Here is a 24594-nt window from a genome sequence, read left to right as displayed (position 1 = left end):
ACCCAGTGGTCAGCAAGGTTTGCCGAGACGCACTGTGAAACCACAGCTGAGGTTTCAACTGCTCTTAAACTCAAATGAACTCTTTAAAAACACGATTTAGACTTGGAAGTGCTTTCGGTATGATTCAGCTAGTCATGGTTTATTTAAACATCTAATGTGCTTCTATTTCTGTTAAATTTTCAGACTATTGTTTTTTCAGCATGAAAAATGTGCTAATAATGACAAATGCAAATGACTTGGCTGATTGAGAAGTGAAGTATTACTGTAAGATTATATGTTCACGAGCTGCGGGGGAGCTTTATAAATCATGGACAAAAAATGATCCATCGTTTTTTTTTCTTCTGTAACATTGCACAGATGCTTCATTTATAATAATATTTGTAAGGACTGTATTTCCAAATGAGACATCAGTCCCAAGGACAGTTTAAAATAGTGTAATCTACATTTGAATAAAGAAATCGCTGATGTTTTGATGCAAAACGGCTCCATTTTACCACTTTACATCGATGTGTCCTCTTGGCAGGCTTTGTGAAATGTTATTATGACTACATCCCTCAGAGTATCCCCTAATCTGTTTGCTGACTCTAGTTCTGTGTGAAAAATGACCCTGATTATCGCAGATACAAGATTATTTTCCCACTTTATTATTACACATGTAAGGAATTTTAAATAAATGTGGCACCAAAAAGTACTTGGACACTTAAGAATCTGTAGATGGAAGCAATAGCAATAGATGTTGTTATACAGTATATACATATATATATATATATATATATATATATATATATATATATATAACCATAAGATACAATATACTGTATTATTATAACTACTGTATATATTATTAAAGAAATGAAATATAAAAAAATATTAAAGATATAACCATGAATCAGGGGGCAAAAAATTATTTGCAGGGCCAAGAACACTTTTTGTTTTTGCAAGAGTAACATTTCTATTCAACTTTGACCCAGTTCCATCTTATCTGAAAATGTTAATGCTCAGCTGCAAGTCAGTATGTTTGCATTTTATATGCATTGAGTTCAGTCCTGTCAGTCCAGATGAGTTAAATGCTTTGTTTATGTGGCTTTGACATTGTGTTACCTTTTTTTTCTTCTTTATAAAAATATATTTTGCTGGCAGCCCTTGTAAATCTGGAACACATCGAAATGTTATTTATGCTCAAGCTGCTATCTTGATAAAGCATGCCTGGAGACTGTGTTTTCTGTGCACAAACCCAAAGAGATATAAAAACAGCCAGTGAATGACAGGGAAAGAACATAGGCTACAATCAGACTAGGCCTGTGGTGGACATTGTGATCTTCATGATGACAGGACGAAAAGAAGAGTCACAATAGATCCGATTTTTCTCTCAGCCAAAGTGGTTTTAAGCTTCAACAATTGGCGGACACGATGTATCAGAGTAGCCTTAGAAGCTGTTGCTCAACCAGTGTCATGCATACTAAGATATTTTCTATCCTTTGCTTAGCTTAACTGACAGGAGAAACAATATCCTTTCAAGGTTTGTTTGGGCTCCCTCAAGAGGGCAGTGTTTGTACAAAGCGATGCATTTAACGCTGATGCGAGACAGTTACGTGCCATAAAGCATCTGCATCTTGAGCGTGTCACACTGCTTATTCATATTCATCTTTCATTTATACTGTCAGACTGCTAATGTGTCCCTAATATACGTGCACAAAAACAGAGTCAAAAAGGAAGCCAAAACTAAATATTTGGTGTTAGTAAAAGTTAATACACGCATATATATAATACTTTCAAACGTTTGAGTAGTGATTAAACTGATTACAAGTTAGTCACATGCACGTAAATTTAACCGGTCGCTACCAAAACAAACACAATCTACGTTAAGATTGCGTCTGCTAAAAGATAGCCTTCTTTAGCAGAACATTCCTTTTTTTTTTTTAAACGTTCATTTAAATTCATATCGTCAAGTCATTGTATAGTTTGCACACTGTTTATATATATATATATATATATAAATAATAGTAGGCTCTAAAAATATATTATTAAAAATGATTAAAGAATAATAAGGTGTGTCCAAACTTCCGACTGGCTGTAAAGACAATAGAAAACGACACAGTATGAAACACAGCATTAAAGACATGCTGTCTCATTTCTGGTGAAAAACAGATGACTTTTCTCTCTCCAAGTTGACCTTACACTTCTGCGCGTGCCCCTTCCTCCCTATCTGTTTCTGAATGAACGTCTCTGCCGAAATCCCTCCCACTTCGTGTAAGCGCTAAGTTATCTGGGTTTTTGCGAAACCTGTGGTACTTTAAAAAGGCAAGCCTCTCACGAAGAGAAGAAAACCGGTCCGAGTTTGCCCGCTGAACGTCTCGTTCTCTATTTGAGCATGCAGGTGTCTCTAGCGCTCGTGCAGTGCGGCGCGCGGCTGTTGCTGCTGCTGCTACAGGGATGTTTCACAGCTGCGCACGGATGGAGAGCTTTAAAAAATGATGCTACAGAAATTATACCAGAATACACGGAGGACACGAATAGACCTGAGGAGCAGATACAAATTTCTAATAACAACACAATGAACCGAGCTAAGAACGGAGGAAGGAGGTCATCAGCCAACTCACGTACTTATGGTAAGCAAAAGGAAAAATATATTTAATTAAGAGCACTGAGCTCTATCAAAGCACCAACACAAACATGTAGTAGTTAAAATATAATAGAACATGGATTTTTCTTTTCTTGTAAGATTATTTGTGGGCTATTTTCCCTTAAAATTGGGCCGTATCAATCAACATCAACACATTAAATGAATCTACCAATAGATTTATTTTTTTATTTTTTTAAATTAATAATCCTCCAGGCAGCCTAATTGCATTAGTCTACTTAGTTATTTAAACAACGACTTAAGTAAAAGTTATATTAGTAATTTGATATTTTATGTAAATAAGTACAGCTTGTTACATTTTAACACTCTCAAGGAATATGCATAGTTTTTGCATGTTTGCAAGTTAACAAAATTTGGGTACTGTGTGTTATAAATGTTTATAAAAATCAAGAGGTATGATAAGGAATTTGTGTCAAATATAATTAGACAATTTCCGCTAGATAGATCTGTTATCTAAAATGGACATTAGCAACTAAGGTTCATGGGGTTTATCTATCTATAATGAAATTTAATCTAATAATTTGTTTATAACAGATTATTTTGCCGACCACTGATTTAAGGTATATACAGTATGTAGGTTGCACATAAAATCGTAATTTACTTGTGCGAAACTGGATATTCCTGTATTGGCTCTACATGGATGTGGCCGCTTTTAAATAAAAGTTTTATAGTAGTTCAGAAAGAATGCTTGCCGTTCCACATTTTCACCAGCACAAGTGATGCACTAACTTCGATAACCCTTTTTTTTTGTTCCTGTATCCCCAATTTTACATAATTAGACAAGGTCTGCCTTTCCATAACCATCTAATTGCAACAGTATGGTTTCAGGGTAGTTGAAAATGTGAGAAGTTATTCTAAGGGGTCATTTCTTCAGGGTATTGCCTTGATAGAGAATGACTCCCACCTGTGGAAAGTAAAACTACTGTGAATACAAACCTAGGTATAACAATAAACACTCTGTGTGTGTGTGTGTGTGTGTGTGTGTTAATGTCAGAATTAAGAAAAAATCTCTTAGAGCTTGTTTCCAGAACACAAATCAAGACTTTGGAAAAAAGCAAGTGTGTTTGAGAAATTGGAATGTCTAAATTTATTGCTAAATAAATACACAGATTACTTCCAAAAATAATAACAAGCGAACCTCCACGAACAGAGTAATGAAATTACGACAATAACAATAAATAATAAAAATAATTAAGGATTGAGCAATTCGCAAAGTCAACAAGATCATTTCAAATATCTAATTATGTCAGTGGACACCCCTAAAATGTTGTGTTTCAGCATAAGGAAACAGTTATCAAGCCAAGCACGTATGTTATACTCGCTCGTTAGGGGGTGGAGAAAGATATCACACTCTGTTCTTGAAGGGGTGACGTGTGGTGTAGTTTCTCTGGTGGTCAGTGTGGGGTCATGTTGAGATATGTTCATCTTCCTCTGGCTCTCGTCCCGCTCCTCATAAAACATCAGATCAGGTTTTCTGAGAATCAGGGGAGGCAGAACCTGAACTCATCACACACATAAATCCTTTGTTCCTCTCCATGAGGGGAGCTGAAGAAGGAAACAGATCTTTCCAATCTCACTTTCATCTCTTTAACTGACACATTAAAAGTGAAAAATTTGTGAAGTTTAAATTCAATCTTACCGCAAAAGTTCTGATTGCAGTTCACATGTAATCAGTCCTTTCTGTACAGAACAATCTGGTATGATGTTTAGTGTCTGTGGGTTTCTAATTGATTGGGATTCTCATCAATTCCACCCTCAATCAAGAGCATATCTATTACTTTGCTAGCCAAATCCAAACCAGATTAATAAAAAACATGTACCAATATTAAAAGATTGTATCATGCATTTCCTTGCTGGCTGGACACACAACAACTTTTTTCTGGGAAACTCGACAAAACACACAACAAAGTCAACTTTAGGAAATTTGCTTAATGCCTGTGTATAAAACAAAACATGAAAGGAAAAAAAAAATCAGTTTTGTGTATTGTAGCTGTGAATAATCCAAAACCCATTATGTCATACAGGCTATAATAAATGCCAGTTCTGGTAGCTGTGTTTTATTTAAGATGCATCCCTAAACATTTAACTAATTTGTTTGGGTTCTCCTCTCTTTCCCAGGAGCCTCTGAACTAAGCTGCCGGGAGCTGCGCTCTACCCGCTATGTAACCGATGGATCTTGCCGCAGCGTCAAACCTGTGAAAGAACTGGTGTGTTCTGGTCAATGCCTTCCAGCTCACTTGATGCCAAATTCGATTCTAAGGGGAAAATGGTGGAGAAGCAGCTCATCCGATTACCGCTGCATTCCCGCTCACTCCCGCACCCAGCGGATACAGCTCCAGTGTCCTAACGGACCAAACCGGACATACAAAATCCGAGTAGTCACATCTTGCAAGTGCAAACGCTACACTCGCCATCACAACCAATCGGACGTCAAGGAGTTGTCCTCCAAGAAGCCACGACGCAATAAGAAGCACCGTAGCAAAGTGCCATCGGTCAACAGCAATTCGTACTGAGGGGAAAACATGAACTGATACAGAAACTCTCTCTTGCACACATACAGATACACTTATATACATATGCACACACATTTCAGAAACTGCAATCCTCAACTACAAGGGAAGGAATAAACGCATTAGCTTTTAACAAATGTGTTGGCGTGCCAACAAGTTTCCAATGTATTTCAGATGTCTCACTGTTTGTATGTGCTCTTGAGCCGAAATAGTCCCAGTGTGATCACAGAATGCCAGCGGACTAATGGACGCTTGAGTAAAAGACGTATGCTGTTATGTGAGATTAGTTCAGGGAATGATGGCATTCTGAGGAAGGAGGAATAACTCCATATATTCTTGCCCAAGCAGTTCATTTCGAGTTTGAAGTTCATTGAAAGGGTAAGCTAACTACAGGAAAGCACGCTGAGCACTCAACCAATCCACCAAGCGCTCGTGTGAATGTTTGTGTACCAGATTTGTCCTCCTCTTCTGGGACTTGGAGCAGTGTGTGATTTGACCGTCCAGCCGTGTCGGGCCCAAAAGACACGCGGCTGCTGACAGATTGCTGAGGCCCAGAATTCTTAACCTTGGTCAATTTGACCAGCCCACGAGTCCTCTTGACGGGCTGGGGAGCCGAGCCAGTCACCACGTGAGTTTCTACAACTTCACATTTCCACAAGAAACTGATCGGAACTGGCAGTTACGGAGAGTTCGAAAAGTTGTGTCAGCCCTCCGCGGTCCAAGTCCCCAGAGGTCAAGAACCGCAAACGATATTCCTGTGACTTGTCCTAATTACCAAATAGGTCCATTCCTGTGTTTAGGATTTGAGTCATAAAAAGCCATTTCCTCTAGACATGGTCAGTTCCTGTTTGTTAGAACACCCGAAAAAGAGGCCCACATGTGTGCAAGAATCTGCAGCAATTCCTCCCGGGCAAAGAACCTTTCTGCACCCTCCTTCAATGGAAACCATTTGGAGATATTCAGCTATCTGCAATCGCTAGCAGGTTACCTACATCCATTACTGAAGTCTTCAGAAAAGATGTCATCCTTCCGGTCTCGTGACCGGAAACGAAGAGACAAATAAGTGAACCAAACTTTGAAATTGTGATCTGGATGTTGATTTTACACAGGATAAAGAGATAAGAGAATGCCAATTGTTCAACATTTTCTGCTCGTGACTTCCCCGCCTTTTTTTTTCTTCTCCAGATCAGTGCTGATAATACTTGCTTATTTTTCAATTGTGTATTTGAAATAGCAACTGGAAGGGATTTTTATAATGTAAGCAGACTTGCCATGAATAGCAACTTGTACATACTGTACCTGTGTGGTCTCATTGAGTGGCATCCTCCTCCAAAGAATGGATCCCCACTCTCTGTCGACCAAAAGACTGTTACAGAGAATGAATTGCGTATTTATTTTTTCAATTTCATCATTTAAATTATTTATGCAATCTTTTGTAGAAAATAATAGCCATTATTGTACTATATGTAATTATAGTGAATTTCATAACGAAAAAGAGTTCATGAATAAAGTTAAGCAACATATATATGTGAAAAGAAGTGTGTTTGTTATCATTCTTGTCAAGACTGCTTTGACAGATCCTTTCTCCTCTTGGGCCGTGCCCGCATGCTAAATCCGTCCCTCAATGAGCCCTCTATAAACAATATTCCACAATTAGGAAGTAAAGGCTTTGTAGCACTTTGGAATGTCTAAGACACCTTTACAAAAGGTGAGAAAAGGAAAGAATCTCCTCGTCAGACAGGAACAGTACAGTCACAACAGAAACAGCTCTTTTTATCCGGTATAGTGAACTCAACCCACAGGCCTCCATTCATCTGTTTGTTTGTCTAAGCCTGCAGAGTCTGAGCCATAGATTGACAAGGAAATGTGTATTGGCGGACTTGTTTTAGTCCTTCTAATCTTGTCTGTTGCACACTTGAGTGCTTTCTCATGATGAAATTCTCTATATTAATCTAACTGGGTCCAGGCTGCTCAGTACACAAACTTCATGGAGTCATTATGCTGTAAAACAAACAAATTTCCTTTTTATGTATGTTTGAAGTGTTTATATACTCTTACATTGTGACCAAAAGATGAAACATTCTTAAACTCAATGACTTTCAGTTCTTGTTCTACTATAAAACATCTATTGAGAACATGTTTGACTGCAGTTCTAATATGATCGTCCCAAATTCATGGCCACTTGACATGCCATGCTGTTGCACAAAAGTCGCTGGCAGGCAGAAGCATTTCCAAGTAATTCAAGAACAAGTGCTTGAACGTGTCACTTGAGTAGTTCCTAAATAAATTGATGCTGACAAAGCATCTGACCTGAGTTACAGCCCCTGTTTGCAGTCGTTGCTCGGCAGGGACCTGGCACGGACCTCCACAGCCACAGGGAAAGCAGGAGTGTGTAAGAGGGGTCAGCTGGGACTCACTCCTCAGTGTGTGTTTAACACTTTTGTGCCTGCTCCACAGTATCTCAGACGCCACAACGCTGCTTAGACGCTTAACTCCTCCAGAGACCTTGTCGTCAGATCAGACAATAGTTGGGTATGCGCTTCTGAATGTCATAAAAGTTGTTTAAAATGGATTTCTATACCCTACTTTTGTCCTTTTATTTTATTTTGTTTAGTACATTAGTTGATATCTTACATAAAAAAAAAAATCGATTTATTACTTAATTATTTTAATATATAAACTTTAACTGTAGTCAACGTTTTTAAAATCAGACTTTGGGACTACAAAAAAAAAAAAAAAAAAAAGAATTCAAGAAGTTTTTAAATGAGTTTTCAATTTGGGTGAATTTGATCCAAGAGCCAGGCGGGTGCAGGTATTTAGGACAAGGAGTGTTAGGAAAAATGAGGAGGCACTAAAAGTGTCATTTAACCCTGTTAGCCACTTGACTTTGACTATAATGTATTAAAGACATTCACTGTTGAAGTCATAGCTCAACCTAAGATGACGTCTTTACCTTCCAGTGTCTCAAAACACACAGGCTGACCTTTCTTAGTGGTACACTGTGGACTTCCAACACATGATGGTGATTAAGTAAATCTCACTGAACCGCTCCAGAATGTCACTTCCTTCTGGGCAGGCTGCATGCATGCAAAATTAAAGACACTGCTTTTGCAAATGAAATGTAACAGAGCTGCTGTGTATTATCAAATCAAATTCAAAAAGAAGTTCTTGAGGTTGCATAGTACCTAAATAAATTAATGCTGACAAAGCATGAGTCTATAGATTAGTGACATCAGTCAGTAACTTCTTCCAAATGTAAGCCAATAAAACATCTGATCAGCTGATTTGCATATTATGTTAAGAGTAGATGGTTTCTGTTATTGCCAAAACCCAAAATACCTCAGTAATATATCTTTCAGTGATGATTGCTCTGTTAGCTGGGATTATGTTGTAAGTTTTGGCTCAATCAAAAAAAAAAGAAAAAAAAAAGTAAAGGTCAAATTCTCACAATTGTTTGAATCTTAAGTTTCCTTCTAGACTTGGATATTGACGACAATAGTTGGGCCATTATACAAGTTTTTCCTAGGGTGGGTATATTTACTGAGCGTAATGTTATACAAAAGGAACAGAAGTTTGTCAGGAGCCCAAACGCATGAAACAAGAAACAAAATTCCCCAACATACCCAGTCCCAAAAGTCTGAAGCCACAATGAAACCATGAGATTCAAGATCTGAAAATAAACATAAATTAATGAAATTAAGTGTAAATGAGGGGTTTAAGATGACATAAATATGAAATATGAAAGATTATATATACAGTTGTTCATAGGTTTGGGGTCGGTAAGATTTTTCAAGCATTTATTTGATCAAAATACAGTAAAAACAGTACAACTGTGAAAAGTTATTACAGTTTAAAATAACTGTTTTCTATTTTAATATATTTTAAAATGTATTTTTTCCTGTGATGGCAAATCTGAATTTTCAGCAGCCATTACTCCAGTCTTCAGTGTCACATGATCATTCAGAAACCATTCTAAATGTTGATTTTTTTTTTTTCAAGATTCTTCGATAATTAGAAAGTTCCAAAGAACAGCATTTATTTAAAATCTAAACCTAAATCTTTTTGTAACACTGTAAATTCCTTCACTGTCTTTACTTCTGATCAATTTAATGCACCCTTTCTGAATAAAAGTAATTCTTTGTAAATAAATAAACTTTTGAATGGTACTGTAGTGTATAAAAATACAAAATTGGTTCATTTTCACTAGTGTTATCTGTTCAGGACAATCCCAAACATAGAAAAAACAAAAAGGGAGTTAAATACTCAAGAACAATGACATAAGAAGTCGGAATAATTAGATAAATTAACAAAACACACCTGGAAACAGTAAAACAAATGGAAAAAAGGACGCAAATGACAGGAAACAAGAACATAATATAAAGCACATCAAAATGATGCAATGCATGCTATTGGACGCATTACTGGGGATTACTTTAATTCAAAGTGTTTAACACACCAGTCAGTCTGCCTAAAACTCAATTCAAGGCTCTCCAAAGAAGAATTTAATTTCCAAAGTCAAACACATGTGGGCTATGACGGATGCATTTGGATACGGATGTTTGTTCTCCATCTGCCACTCCCTTATCAGTTCATACGAACTAACAGTTTCTAACAAATCCAAAGCAGAGCAGCACTTGGCACAGACCTGGGAACATGGGAAGTGTTAGAGAGGACATAGAGCGGGATCTGGTGGCGGTGGGGGCGTCTGAGGAAAAGGCCAGGGTCAGGGCAGAAAGGAGAGACTGGAGCCACTCAGCATGTCCTCCGTCACACCCCCATCAAAAAGGCTTTTAAGTGTCCACTGCTCACTGGAATCAAAGAACGAACCCTGGGACTAAGAGTGGTAAAGGGCCGCCCATCAATGATCCATGAAGGATGGCTCAGTGGGAAATTCGGGTGGGGGGAAGAACGGAAGTGTCCAGGGGTGGATGGTAGCATCACGGGTCAGCAGCGTTCGATGAGCCTTGACCGTCCCAACCAAGTGGCAGCATCCGATGCAGGCCAAAGATACACGGCAGGAAAGGAAACCGGATAGTCAATAAACATTTACAATACTAACTCAAAACAAATATGCATTGGTGGACATATTGTACTTCAATTGTCACCAATACAGCGAAAGTCTGGAGGTTTCTTGTTTGAAACACATCAAGTTGAGGTACTGCACAACGTGTTTGTGTGGGAAGCGAGGTAACATTCATATCAGTGTTAACCGCAGGCCTTGCCAGCTGGGTGTCGAGCCTTGGCTCTGGTTTGCAGTTTGTTTGTTTAAAAGATTACAATCCATCCAAGTCAAACAGACACCTTGAACATAACCCAGCCCTGCCAATAAACACATGCCAAATGGTGTGAGTGTAAGCGCTATGCACTCTTGCATCAGAGGGGAAGGAGAAAGGCCAGGTAAAGGCCACCATACGCATGTGTGACAGCAACATATGATGTCATCATGGCTACCAATATACAGAAAGTTGAATTGATTACATATAATAATTCTACAGCTTAGTCAGTTAACATAAGCATGGTCGGATGTTTATGGAAAGTCTCATATAGTCTTCATTATGTTTGGATCTTTGTATGACATATTCTGGAACGGCATGTCTAGAAAAACAACAAATGAAATTGGGTCGGTTTTAATCTTTTGTCAAAGACAGGAAAATGTGATGAAGCATTGTCTGTTCTCTCAGTGACAACCATCACTTGTTTGTTTTTCAGTAGAATTATGATCAGAATAGCTTTAGCTGCCTTTTATGAGAAGAACATGGCCTTTAAAGTGGAGGTCCTCAACCAAACTTTCACGGGAAAGGATTTTAAATGATTTAAGCTAAAATTTAAATCTAACTCTAAACTTCATTTAAATCAAGATCTACTATATACTGGAATATTGAATAATGAATAACTCTTTCTTCCCTCAATAACTATTGTTTTTACTGAAGTTTCAACAAATTATGGTTAGTTAATTTAATGCATCAACACTCCCGGTTTCTGTTAATAACAATAAAAAAAGTATTGAATACATAATGTATTCAATAGTGTTTTACACAGTGAAGGGCCATTGAATCAAAAATGGTTGAGAAGCACTGCTTTAAATGTACAGTTCATCCAAAAATAAAAACACTCACCTTCATGTTGTTCCAAACCTGATTGACTTTTTCTTCTTGTGAAACATAAATTAAGATATTTGGAAAAATGTGTGTGTGTGTGTGTTTGGCAATAATGGGGTCTAATATTGTTTTGACCCCTTTTTGTGTTCTGCAGAAAAAAAGAAATGCATACTGTTGGATATTAAGCAAAAGTAAAAAGAGCAAAAACCTACTGCTTGCATTCAAACATGTGTATTTGATTTGAAGTAGGAAAAATGATTGTCTGCATGATGTCTATCCGTTTGTTGACAAAGGACAATCATACTGGTGGATATAAAATATGGTACCAACCATTGAAAATCCATGCGGGTCACGCCCACCTCTCATCACCCAGATGTGCAGCACAGCGGGTTTTGATCATGATAGAACAGTTTCATTTTTTTGCCGTGAGCTTTCATATGTCTCTGTAGCATTACCTCACCACTCAACACAGGGGCTGACAGCTCTAATGGTGGTTTCACTATGTCTCTGTAAAAATGCCACTCCACTACTTCAACATCCCTAAAAAAGCTTGAGAAGAAATGCAGAAACCTGGGAATCACATCTAAGATATCACCTCATCATTGCCAAGTTGATTAATTTTCTTCTTATTGAAAGAGCAGATCTGTTCTGGTGCACATTCTGGTCAAAAAAAGTATTAAATCGTTAAATTGTATTAAATGTGCTAAACTTTGTGCGCTAGTCTTTTTAATACTTTTAGCATTAAAACACACTTTTCACACTCTCTCTATTTCATTTAATTTGCCCAACAGCAGATATACTTGATTACAAGAGAACTCTGTCACTTGTCTCGCTAAAGCTAATTTCAGATTAAGCCAAACAATATATGGCATTTTATGTATCCTAAATAGTCCAAATGAAATAATATTTTCCCACTTCTTGCAAAATTGGACAAAATTACAGCTGCATAATAAAAATCTGCTGCTCACAAGAAATATTTACCTTGGGTTTCATCATGTTTCATCATATTCTCAAGCATGCTCTTCAATGACACTGTTGCCTCCTTGATAAAAATGTTAAATTACCTTTTAAAAAAAATCAAATAATAATAAATAAAATAAAATAAATTGATTGTTGTAATGGAAATGATGTCACAACCAATAATTATACAAGAAACTGTGTACAATAAATATTAAAATGGTTTATGTTTATTTGACTCTTCATTTAGATCATATTTTATGATTTTACAAGTAATCATTTATAACAATTTTTTTATATAGAAATAAAGAGCTTTTAAAAAGTAGCATACCAGTACAATAGATGAGGGCACAGCTTTAATGTGACTTTCACTGAATAAAAATCCAAATTTATAAAATAGAAATAAAATAATATAATAATCAAGCCCTGTGACTTAAAATTGAAGAAACGCACAACTGTTCTTGTCCCCAGTTTCTTGAAAAATCAAATCAAATGTCATTGTGTGAGTTACATGTGCCCTCTATTTGATTGTGTTACAGATGGGACCTGTTTTGATTTTTGGTATTTTGAGTGCTCTGATTAATCAGTCTCTTTTGAATCCTTTAAAAAAAGAAAGAAAGAAAAAAAGCAATCAGTTAAAATGCGGTGAAAATTGTTTCCTAGCCGTGTGGCCTGGTGCACAGCCCAAGAGGGGGTTAGCAGATATCTTTTGGATCTCTGAAGCTTAGAGGGATTTGAATGCAGTGATCAATTCAGCTTTCTAGTCTTATCAGATAACATACAGCCTCTGGGAATATCCATACAAACTCACTCACTTGAAATACCAAACAGAGGTGTGTAAACTTTGATTCAAAAACTTCCAAATCCCTGTAAGAGTATAGCGAATACAGAATGCAGCAGGACTCAACAAAGAAATATGCTTTTATGTTGATAAACATGTATTATGACATTTAAATGGCCAGAGTTTGACTCTTCAGAGTTTTGTCTCCATCTGACCTAAAGACACGGCAATCCCCTGAGCTCGGATTCTCATAGATCTCTTCTAAAGTAGCAAATTATCCGAATTTACTTCCATTTTTCCTTTCAACTAAGCTTGTATTTGAAGATGGACCGGCGAATAGCCCATTTTAACCTCAGATGGAGGAGACATGCAGTGGGATGATTTTAGCAGATGCATATCCATTAAAAAAAGTTTAGAAGAGAATTGTGTAGGAAAAACATGTAAATTGGCATGTAAAATTTCCACTCAAATCAGCCAAGACCATTCCAAAAGACTTGGAATGCATTAACTTGCAACCGAAAACTTTATATTAAGTATAGAAATGTGGTTGCATCTACATTTTTTTTTTCTTCCACTAAACTAAACTTGAAGGTCGCTAAACCTTTTTTTTTCCAGTGAATAAAATGGACATTAGCCAAATATTTTTTTTATGAATTCTTCAAAAAAAAATCAAGCCAAAGGGAAAATAAATGTGGTTGAAATCATCATGTCCTCCTGACATGCATCCTAACTATGTGTTTTCAATATTTTTCCTTCAAACATATGCAAAGCACATTATCAATCTGAGACCATCTGAGATTTCTGACAGAGAGCGTGTAAGAGATGGAGACAGATGGAGAAGGAGGGAGAGAGATTATTATAATTGCACAATAATACTTTTCTAGTTGCCAACGAGTTGAATGTAAATATTTACGTAGAAATAAAATTACATTTTATGACATAATGGCATGCAATTGTTTCCCAATATCTGTTAAGCACATGATAATAGTTAAGTCAATATATGTGAACTCAAGTAATCCAAATCCAGTCCAAGGGTCACCTGCCTTATGATCTGTGAACTACTTTACCAGACACTGGCTAAAATTACAGTTTTTAAATCCCACTAGATCCGGAGTGACGCTAAAGCTAAGTTTGGCCCCTGACGGACAGGTATCAAACACAAATCTCATAACACAACATCTTCAGAAAGCCTGATCCGAAATACGTAAACCAGGAATTTCACTTTCTCTGATGACGCTCCGACTTGAAACTTCCCATCATCACCAAACCCTTGGAGAAATCACTCTTAATCCCACCAGATGAATGATGGGAGACCTTTTTTTTCGGGTTCTCTGAGGCAGTTTGTCAAGTTTTTTTTTTAATAAAGTCAAAAGCCTGTTTTCTTTTCTCACTTTCCTTGGGTTATCATCACGTTTCAGCCATAAAATGCTTCATATGAAATTTTCACAATATTAACAGACAACTTCAAACAGCTTTAAGCAATTTCAGACTTCCAAAGGAAGCATAAAAAATAAAAAATGCAACATTATTATTATCTGAATAGCTATACTCCTAAATGTCCTATTGACATTAGTCATTCCTTTCAGAAAGTGAATAGTTTGAATGCTTCAATCTGTCAGAATGGTTTTGAGGCCCCACTGAAACGTTAGAGTCCTCTGGAAACCATAGCAATGGTAAACCCTAGACATACATTACACGTGTGCTGCTGAATGTAAATTATCCTGAGAGCCGCAAGACCTAGGTCTGGAGTCAACAGGGAAGCATCGGCATTCTACCCTGCATCCCCAACGGTAAACTCTCTAAATGAGCCATTCTGCTTTTATGGGTGAACGCAAGTGTTGAAATCTGTGAAGCATGTTGCAGGTTCCCTTGGCTTCAGTGCATCCATCTGGACAATAAACCCCACAGCAGCTAGACCAGAGAGACGTGCAAATAACAAACAAAGGGTGTGGGTTGGAGCAAATTCCGTCCATCTCGCAATCGCTTACCACTTAATGAAAAATCTGATCATCTGAGCATAAAAGATACATCTGCAGGCAAGCACATTTTTCCCATAAAAGGACACGTCGGGAAATGTCCCTGATATTTCCAATGGCCAAGATCGGTGATTACGTTCGTTTCATCTTGCCTGGGCCTGATAAATGAAACCAGAAAGTGGTGAACTCGCGCAGTTGCTGTGGAGACAAAGCAGTAATCGTTCAGCAGGTGCTTTCCCCCAAAGCCAAAGTGTGGATGAAGCACACATATGCAGAAGAGGTGGTTGCTTTTTACACTCCCTTTAAACCGCAACACACATACCTCACATTCTCCACAGCCGCGTAAATGGAGGGGCACAAGCACAGGGTGGAACTGCACACGCCATCACCAACATTACATAATGCCTAAATATTTTGAAGGTCAACAAACATCTCTATTTTATTAATCTTGCATAACATCCTGTGTTTGGAATCACAAGCTCAGTTCCAAAAACAAGCGAGCGTCCTCTGTAGGCAGCATTTTAAAGCTTCGTAGGTGCGATTGTGACACAAAAGCTGTTTTGAAAATCTGCTAACTTACATATGCTGCCTCTTCTTTTTGCCAAATTCTAATACTGTGTTCCAAATAATTCTCACAGCTCCAGCTTAAAAATAACCTTGTTTTGATTCACTGTAACACTTTTACGTCAGAATTTCAATTGAAGTATTCCTAGTACTATTCACCTCCAAATTAGTCTGCAACAAAGCACATAGCAGCATCACCCATAAGAGCTTTCAGGCACGGACTGGCCATCAGGAGAACCGGGACAATTCCCGGTGGCCTGACAGCAGATTTGGTCCGCTGCTTTTAAAAATAAATATTATTATTATTATATAATTGCCTGCCGAATCTACTAAAGTAATTATTTCCAAATTCGCCATTTGATAATAAATCTCTAATAAATCATGAATTGGTTAGTTGTGCCTGGCATCTGTGCCAAACGGTTTCAATCAGAGTAATCAATGCCAGAGATTTGAGAATGGAAGCAAAACTTCTGCTCAGGATTTCAAGTGCAAGTCAGTTTCATCTGTAAATAGGCTATTGTAGTTTTGGTTTTGTTTACTTAGTTAAGCAGAAGCAGCCCATCACTCTAAATACTGTATAATAAAGGACATCATTATTATCTATTGTAAAGTTACAGTAGTAATTTAGCAGACAAATTATTATATAGTTTTATAATAGGTTTAGAGGGAGCTACTGTAGGGCAGACAATAACAACAATGAAAATTAATGATGGTTTTACTATAAATCCAAAGATAATGGTTACTGTTGTTAAACCATGGTAACCACAAATTACCCATGGTTTTGCTACACTAACCATAGCTTAACCGTGGACTTTGTAGTAAAAATAAATACAAATGGTAATCCATCTGACCAAAAAAAAAAAAAAAAACATAGTTACTGTACTTTTACTATAAAATCATGGTTAATTTTTGTAAGGGAAAAATATGACTAATGTTCAGTATTAGAATGTTTCTAGAAAGGTATTGTAATGATGTAGTTATTATTGTACTAATTTTGACATTTAGGCAATTTAGAAAGTATAGTCTAGCATAGAAATCATTCTAATACACTGATGTGATGCTCAAGAAATGTTTCTTATTTTTATCAACATTAAAAACAGTTGTGCTGCTTAATATTTTTGTGGAAACTGTGATGCACTTTTTTCAGGATTCTTTAATGAACAGAAAGTTCAAAGAACAACTTTTATTTCAATTATATTTTACAACAACAAAATTTTTGATCAATTCTTGCTGAATAAAAGTATTAATTTCCTAAAAAAAAAACCTCTTACTGATCCTAAACTTGTGCATACATTATTATGAAATAATAAAAATATATATTTTTAAAAAACATATATACATATCTTTTTTTAAAGTATTTTGTTTTCTGTGTGTGGAGCAATATACAAGAGTTTTTGCTTATGCAGAGCGTTTCAAGCTAAGATGTTGCCTTAGAAGTTCACCATAGGTTTTTTGGAACAGTCTTCTGTATACAGTCTGCTAACAATCTTAGAGAGAATACACTCTAAAAATATCTCAGAATCATTATACCTGAAGGTTCTGACCAAATATAGCAGACAAAGAATGGAAATAATGAATCAAAAGATGGCCAAGTTAAACTAAGGACACCCAAAACACATTCTCCCCTCTAAAGTCCTCTAAACTAGCAGGTCTGCTAATGCTCTAAGAGACAACCGGTAGAGGAAAAAATCCCGCTGACACAAACTGAAGTTCACACAAATCATCTTTCTGAACCTGGCCAAGCTCATGGGGGTAGGTCGACCGAGAGACGGACAGCCTCATTTGGTTCCCTCGTCCTGGGATCCATCAGGATATGTGACAGGCCGATTGTGGCCCCGCTTTTCTGACAGCACCAATAAGTCCACATGAAGGGAAAGCCCTTGACTGCCCCTGCCCCCACTTGCCTTGCCTCATTACCCTCCACAGGTGCCTCCCGCGTCAGCCGCAGCCTCTATCTCACAGGACGGATCTGATCTCCCCCACACACTTGGACTCAACCTGCGGACCATTACTGTAACAATCCCCAGAGCCGAGCTGCTCCGGTCTTACATACGTGGAAGTGTCACACAATTCAAGAATGATTAAATGAAATAGGTGTTCAAAGTATATCAGGTGTCACAACAAATGAAAGGAAAGTCAAAGAGAACAGACCAGACAGAGGCATCGTCATGTTGAACTGAACACCATATTTAGGCATCTGCCAAGTTACACAAACGTTCTCATTTGTTATTAGGGAGATCGAGAGATGTGTCATCTTCCATCACATACAGCAGACATGCTTGCAGATAAAGACGGTTTCATATGTTCATTTTTGTCATGCATTCTTTTTAATTTCAGAAAATTCAGGTTTACTGAACTCTTACTCCAAACAAATGTACTGTGCATATATATATATATATATATTTTTTTTTTTTTCACGCACTGGCTGGAGACGAGGCCTGGAAGCCCCAATCCTCCAGACTGTGGAATGAATTCTGTATGAACTTCATATGACAGAGGAAAAACAGCCTCCAGTCTAAACACTCAGAACACCTCTATGGGCCGCGGTGGAGATCAGCCTTTCAAAAGCAATGTTTTTACAATGAGACACATCCGGTGCTATCAAACATCGCTAAATCAGAGGAATAAAGACAAGTTCTTTAGCTTTTTTGTTATTGTTGCAGATAAACGAATACCAATTGTATGTAATGCATACACATCGATATCATCTGTTGATTCTTAAAAGTGTCTGCACACATTTTTATTTAAATATCTGGTATGTCTATTTTGCATGCTGATAGCGTATAGTTTCCTGTGATACACTGCCAGAACGCAGCCATCAGGGATGAGTAACTGGATATTGCATGCTGAGATGTATTTGATAACCAGACAGGCTTGTTTCTGTAGCATTTCTCTCAGTATGCAGCTCATTGATGGTTTACGTGAAATTCAACTACAGTATTTTTATTAGAATTTACGTTACAATTTTTTAAATCCATGAATCAGGACTGAATTCAGTGTTAATTATGACTACGAAAATGATACAAAAATTTGCATAATTAAACAACTTAAATTTACTTAAGTTACATTTAACAACATAACATAATATATATATAAATATATACCTCTTTTCAACTAAACCATCTAAATTAGATACTATTTTAGTTAATTACAACTAAAATTATTGAATATGACATGACAAAACACTGATTACAATTAAATTATATTTCTGTTAAAAAAGCAAAAAAACTATGATCAAGACAAAAATGGTGTAAAAATTAACACTGGTTTATTTTTTATTTTTTAAAGGCAAAAACTCTTATTGAGACAAAAATAATAATGTAAAAAGTAAAAAATTAACACCAGTATAAATTTGATGGTCATTTGTGATTTAATTTCAGTGGTTGTTTGTGAGTTCACTTTTTTGTCAACCAAATATTGTTTTTGTCCACTAAAATGAGTATTTTAGATTACAACTAAAATGAATAAATATGAAATGACAAAATATTGACCAAATTCAAAGCTATTTTTATGACTAAGACAAACTGTGCAAAAATGTACACTGGTTTGATTTTAATGGTCATTTGTGAGTTGTGCAAGATGCTACAGTAAAACTAAAGTAAATGAGAAATACAAGCGCAAACTATAAATACACAGGACAAAATGTCTCCTGATAATCCTCCCTGAAACTGCTATCAGTAGGTCACTAAAATTTTCTATGTGCTCTTTGTTAACAGTGCCGGGAAGTAATTGTTAAGTGCTGTGATATCCATTAAGATTGAAGGCACTTGCAGAGAATTACGGCCCTGTGTCTCTGAGGTGCTGATTGAGCAGACAGATGGTACATAAATTATGATGAAAAGACATCAGCAGGTTGACCCACCCCATCGAATGCTTAATCTGCCGCCAAGAGAGATTTTATTTTCCTTGAACGACTAGAAAAAAGGGACAGATTGGAGAGAGAAAGAAAAATAAAAAAATAAAAAGAGTCATTCCATTAAACCTGTGGTTGGCAATCGCGCATCTGGAAAGCTTCGGCATCTGTTGCTACATTTTCCAAAAGCGTGTTCTGATTTTCCAGAATGCTCACATGAAACACGATAAATCATTTAACCTCTGTAGGTGGTTAAGAGGGATCATGCACTCGTACGTCCGGTTCACTTGTCCTCTTTGAAAAGCGGCATTAAAATTTACATACTCTGTCTTCCTAACAACCGCTGTGGCCAGAAAGAGCATCTCAACTATTGCGACAAAGGCAAATTTAGGGACTGACTGCTCAGATAAAACATTCTCCTCGTCAATGACGAATGCAGAAATCGTTCAGCCTGAATGAACTTCCAGAACCTGTTCACGCACTCGTTCTGCAAGGAGCCCCTGGAGGACTCGAGGGGGGCTTGTGTGCGTAACCCCTTACCCTACTTGTCCTGGATACACATCTGCACCTGCGCTTTACGCAGGTCCCCATTAGCCTCGCACGGTCACTCTCTGTCCTGTCTCTGCAGTCTCAGAACTTTTTAAGTGTCTCGGTGTCTGTGTCTACTTGCGGGCCGTTCTCCAGGGACCCGATTAGAACAGGCCGCTCTCTCAGCTGTGTTCTCCGCATGTCAGAACGGGCCTGCTTTATTGTTTCATTATGAGGGGGGGTGACATTCAGGGAGTGTGTTTTACTGCCACTGGCTGTTTGTTAAGTCCAGGGATCACGACTCGTCCAACACTCACTAAATCATAAAAAGCTTTTTTAAACGCTGATTGCTTTCAGAAACACAACTGCGATCCAGAATTATACACAGTTGAAACCGTGAAAACAGCTTTTGCAGTTCATTACAAATTAGTTTTTAGGACACAAAGAGCTTTACGCGAACATGTTTCATTGATAAAAGGACATCAAATCCAAATAAAGCCAGTTAAAACATCTCGTTTAGGAGTGCACCTGATTGTTACGTTCTTTCTGAGGCATTTAGAGAAGATACAGGTGTTTTTCCCAATGATATCGCGAGTATGCACATGTTGAGATGCACATCTTTTGATAATGTCACGAGTTCCTCGTGTTCTCAATGGCCATTACGTTTAAGCTCTGCTAAGCTGATTCAAATGCATTTCCAGCTCTTGAAGGACATCTAACACTCCTGACAGCCTTAACCACGGCAGTCTCCCGATCCCGGCCTACGTAAGTCTCCTGCATGCCAACGAGTGACTGCATAAGAGCATATAAATTTATTTTTTATTGGGGATTTGGTAGGCGGTAACACTATACTTTGAGCTGTTTGCTTAAGAGGAGAATGGAGGTAAGGAAAGGGAGAAGATGGGTAATGGAAGATTAAACTTTCGAGTCCCCCACCAGGACGTGGTCTTGGCTCTGTCTGAGAGGATGTGTGGAAGCTGCCAAATGTAATGCTCAAATCAGTCATAGTGAACTAGTTGTGCTTTAATTTGACATTTTTCACATTTGGAAGACACTTTTATCCAAAGTGACTTAAAGTTATATATTTACCAGGATGTATGTTTCCTGGGAAACAAACCCACGACTGCGTTTCTAGCGCCAAATTTAATTAGTTACAGGAACATTTTCTTTTTGTGGTGAAAATGTTTTTCAGAGATTCGTAGTAATAATACTTAAAAACAATAAACAAAAAGTATTTAGATCAGAGTGAAACTATGAAATTTCCAAAGTTCAAATAAACATTGCTGTATATAAAGAAGACTGGGGCTAGTTGTCACACTCTTTACTCTACTTCTTTACATACTTCAAGTTTAGGTTTATCTTTGAAAGTAATTCTGTAGCCATATACCTTATCTACTAAGCTATTGAACATATTCCCCTTTATTTCCTAGAAAAAAAGTAACTGAACACACACTGGAGACAAAAGGTCTCTATTGCGGTTGTTATGGAAGTTGCTGTGCAACATGGTCACGAAAACTTTAAGCATTGCGGTTTAAAAACAAGCGATTTTAAGCCATTGAAATGCAATCAGCAGTGAAAGAGAATTTATTTCATTCACACGTGCTATCTGAGAGACTGAGCACGCACATGAAGACGGTGCTCATAGAGCGTCGGTGTATTGAAGTTATTTTTGCAGCTTTATAGACCTTGAACGGTTAAATACACAAACTTGCAGTGTTGGGAAGGTTACTTTGGAAATGTAATAGGTTACAGATTACAAGTTACCCTACTTAAAATGTAATAAGTAGTGTAACTTTTCAATTACTTTACTAAAGTAATGTAACTGATTACTTTTTGATTACGTTTCTAAATTTCTAATGTTTTCAACTGTTAATCTTTTTCAAACATGTTAACCAGGCAGGGTTAACCTTACAGTAATACTCAACACTGATTACTGTCAGACTTTCAAAATCCTTCATCACTTGAATTAAGATTATAATATTTTAATTTTAAAGGAGACATTGGATGCCAAATATCTTCATTTGCATATAAATGTGTCTTGGCAGTGTGTGGACACAACCACCCTACAGTGATAGAAATTCACTCCTTTTTTTTTTAATTCCCCAAAAACCTAAACACTCTCAATTATCAAGCCATTTTGATTTTGGAGTGAATAACCAGCGCTCTCTTCCACCTTCAATACCACGACTGAGGTGAGACCCTTGAGCAAGGCACCAAACCCCCAACTGTTCACCGGGCGCCATAGCATTGGCTGCCCACTGCTCCGGGTGTGTGTTCATGGTGTGTGTGTGTGTGTGTGTGTGTTCACTACTGTGTGTGTGCGCATTTGGATGGGTTAAATGCAGAGCACAAATTCCGAGTATGGGTCACCATACTTGGCCACACATCACTTCCATTTCAAGAATATACCCTAAAGAATCATACCAACTTCTGGAAAATGGGCATCCGATGTTCCCTTTGAAGCACAGCCACCACAAAATCAGACTTACTTTAAAATCATTCTGAGGTTAAATACAGATTTAAAATCATAACAAGAAATAGTTTAATAGCTATGATACTGTTTATAACTATGACAGGAAACACTGGATCTAACAATGCCTTAGAAAAAAAACAGTTAATCTTAAAATAAAATAAAGCATATACATAAACCCATATAGGAAATATAAGAGTTATTGGAGAATCATGTTATAAACTTCTGAAACATTGGTGTTTCATATTTTAGAGCAGTCACTGTAATTTATGAAAGAAATCAATTAAATCTGTATGTGGGAGTGTGTGTGAACAAATCTAATGTAACCCCCTTTGTAATCCTTAACATTTTCATAAGTAACTGTAATTTAATTACACATTTTTTCTTAGTAACTGTAAATAATTACAATTACTTTTATTTTGTAATTAAATTACGTAATTCCGTTACATGTAACTAGTTACTCCCCAACACTGCAAACTTGTATGTATCAAAATGCCCATCTTTGCAAGTATCCTCATAAACACAGTAATTTAGGTCTTAAGTGAAAGCAAATCAGCTGAGAAAGAAAACACATGTGTAACAGTATATTGGATCCTGGCAGCTCTTAAAGGGGACATAACAGTTTCTGTTAATCTCGAGTACCTATAGAGTAGTACTGCATCCTTCATATCTCCGAAGAGTCTTTAGTTTGATCAGATTTATAAAAGACAGATACAGGTTTACACTTCTCTCAGTTGAGCTCCAGGAGGTGTGCTGTGAGTGGAGCTAAAGAGTTACGAGAACGCAAAGCTTTTGCATAGCGATCATCTGCAAGCTGTGACATCGACGTAAATAAAACTGGAGCAAAAACTTCACTGACTTAAATTTAATTGAATCTGTTTATAAGACATTCGTCACCAAAATGCTGGGAACAAACAAACACACTTTGCTCCCCTGGAGAAACAATCATCCACTGTTCCCTAAACACTGGGATCTTTGGGAAGCTGAACAAGGTTTTCTTTCCCTCACAACCAAAAACACATTTCTTAATCTTTGGTGACATTTTTGTTTTCGTGGTCTAAAAACAAAATGACAAATCCTTATCGAGCAAGTCCTGTGCAGCATTGCAGATGACTTGCGTAACCCGAATAAAGCACGTTGATGGGTGTGCTCTCGCTCTGAGGTGCGTTTCCTAAAAGCATCATTAGCTAACTATGGTGATAAGTTCCATTGAACTCTATTGGTAATGACGGAACTTGTGACCATAATTGCTTTTGGAAAATGCACCCCTGGTTTATATGTGCATGCGCTCTTCCGGGAGAAGTGCCCATACAAGGAATTCTGCCCTTTATGACATCATACAGGGCCATACTTGGGGGCGGGGGAATCTTTCCAAAACTTATAAAAACCCTGAAGGAGTGTATTTGGCACAGAAAAACTCCATCATACGTCTAACTCGTTTTTTGAAACTTTGGCCACGTTTAGCATGGGAATCCAACTCATGCAAACAACAAAATAGAGAAAATCTCTCATTGCTCTTTGTAACTTTAACAATAAGAATAAAAAAATATATATATAATAATAATATAATATATATATATATATATATATATATATATATATATATATATATATATATATATATATGTATATATATAGTGTACATATATATATATATATATATATATATACACAAAGTGAATAATATGCAGTGTTTTTATACATTTAATTACTTTATAAAATGTCTGAATCATTTCTTATTTATTTGTTCTACTGTAGTTTTTTGTCCTATTACTTGTAATTAGTTTCTTATTGTTATTTAAAATAAGTTTACTTGTCCTCTGTGAGTTTTTATGTTTAATTTTTTTTTTTTAGGCTATTAGTTTTTTTGCGATACTGACACTGGTGACACTGGACTAAACATTTAATATCATAAAGACCTTATTTAAAGCAAAAATAACTATAACATGATCTATATTGTTACTGTGAAATAAAATGACTCATATCGTGATATAAGATTTTGGTCATATCGCCCACCCTTACTTGTCACTATAATATATTCTATTACAGGCAATTATACAAAAACCTTTTTTAAACCTCTAAACCTTTGCTTCGTCCAACAAATATTCTAAACAATAAATTGTATAATTAAAAACAAAATAAAAAATACATGTAACTTGTTATTTGAAACAAAGATACAAAAGAGAAAACACATATTTATGCAACTGAACTATTGA

At 36.8% G+C, this 24594-nt stretch overlaps 2 protein-coding genes across 2 annotated transcripts in view; one reads left to right on the top strand and one right to left on the bottom strand.

Moving 5' to 3' along the window:
* Positions 1–24594, bottom strand: part of LOC131550797 (uncharacterized) — a 117542-nt gene that overhangs the window by 51955 nt on the left and 40993 nt on the right. The window lies entirely within an intron of this gene.
* sost (sclerostin) lies at positions 2202–6708 on the top strand. The gene is made up of 2 exons (XM_058793208.1): positions 2202–2609; positions 4760–6708. The coding sequence occupies exons 1-2, from the start codon at positions 2372–2374 to the stop codon at positions 5152–5154; spliced, it is 633 nt and encodes a 210-aa protein (XP_058649191.1). The 5' UTR covers positions 2202–2371; the 3' UTR covers positions 5155–6708.

Source organism: Onychostoma macrolepis, chromosome 12 (genome assembly GCF_012432095.1).
Source record: "Onychostoma macrolepis isolate SWU-2019 chromosome 12, ASM1243209v1, whole genome shotgun sequence".
Taxonomy (NCBI): Eukaryota; Metazoa; Chordata; class Actinopteri; order Cypriniformes; family Cyprinidae; genus Onychostoma; species Onychostoma macrolepis.
This window is presented reverse-complemented; position numbering and strand designations above follow the sequence as displayed.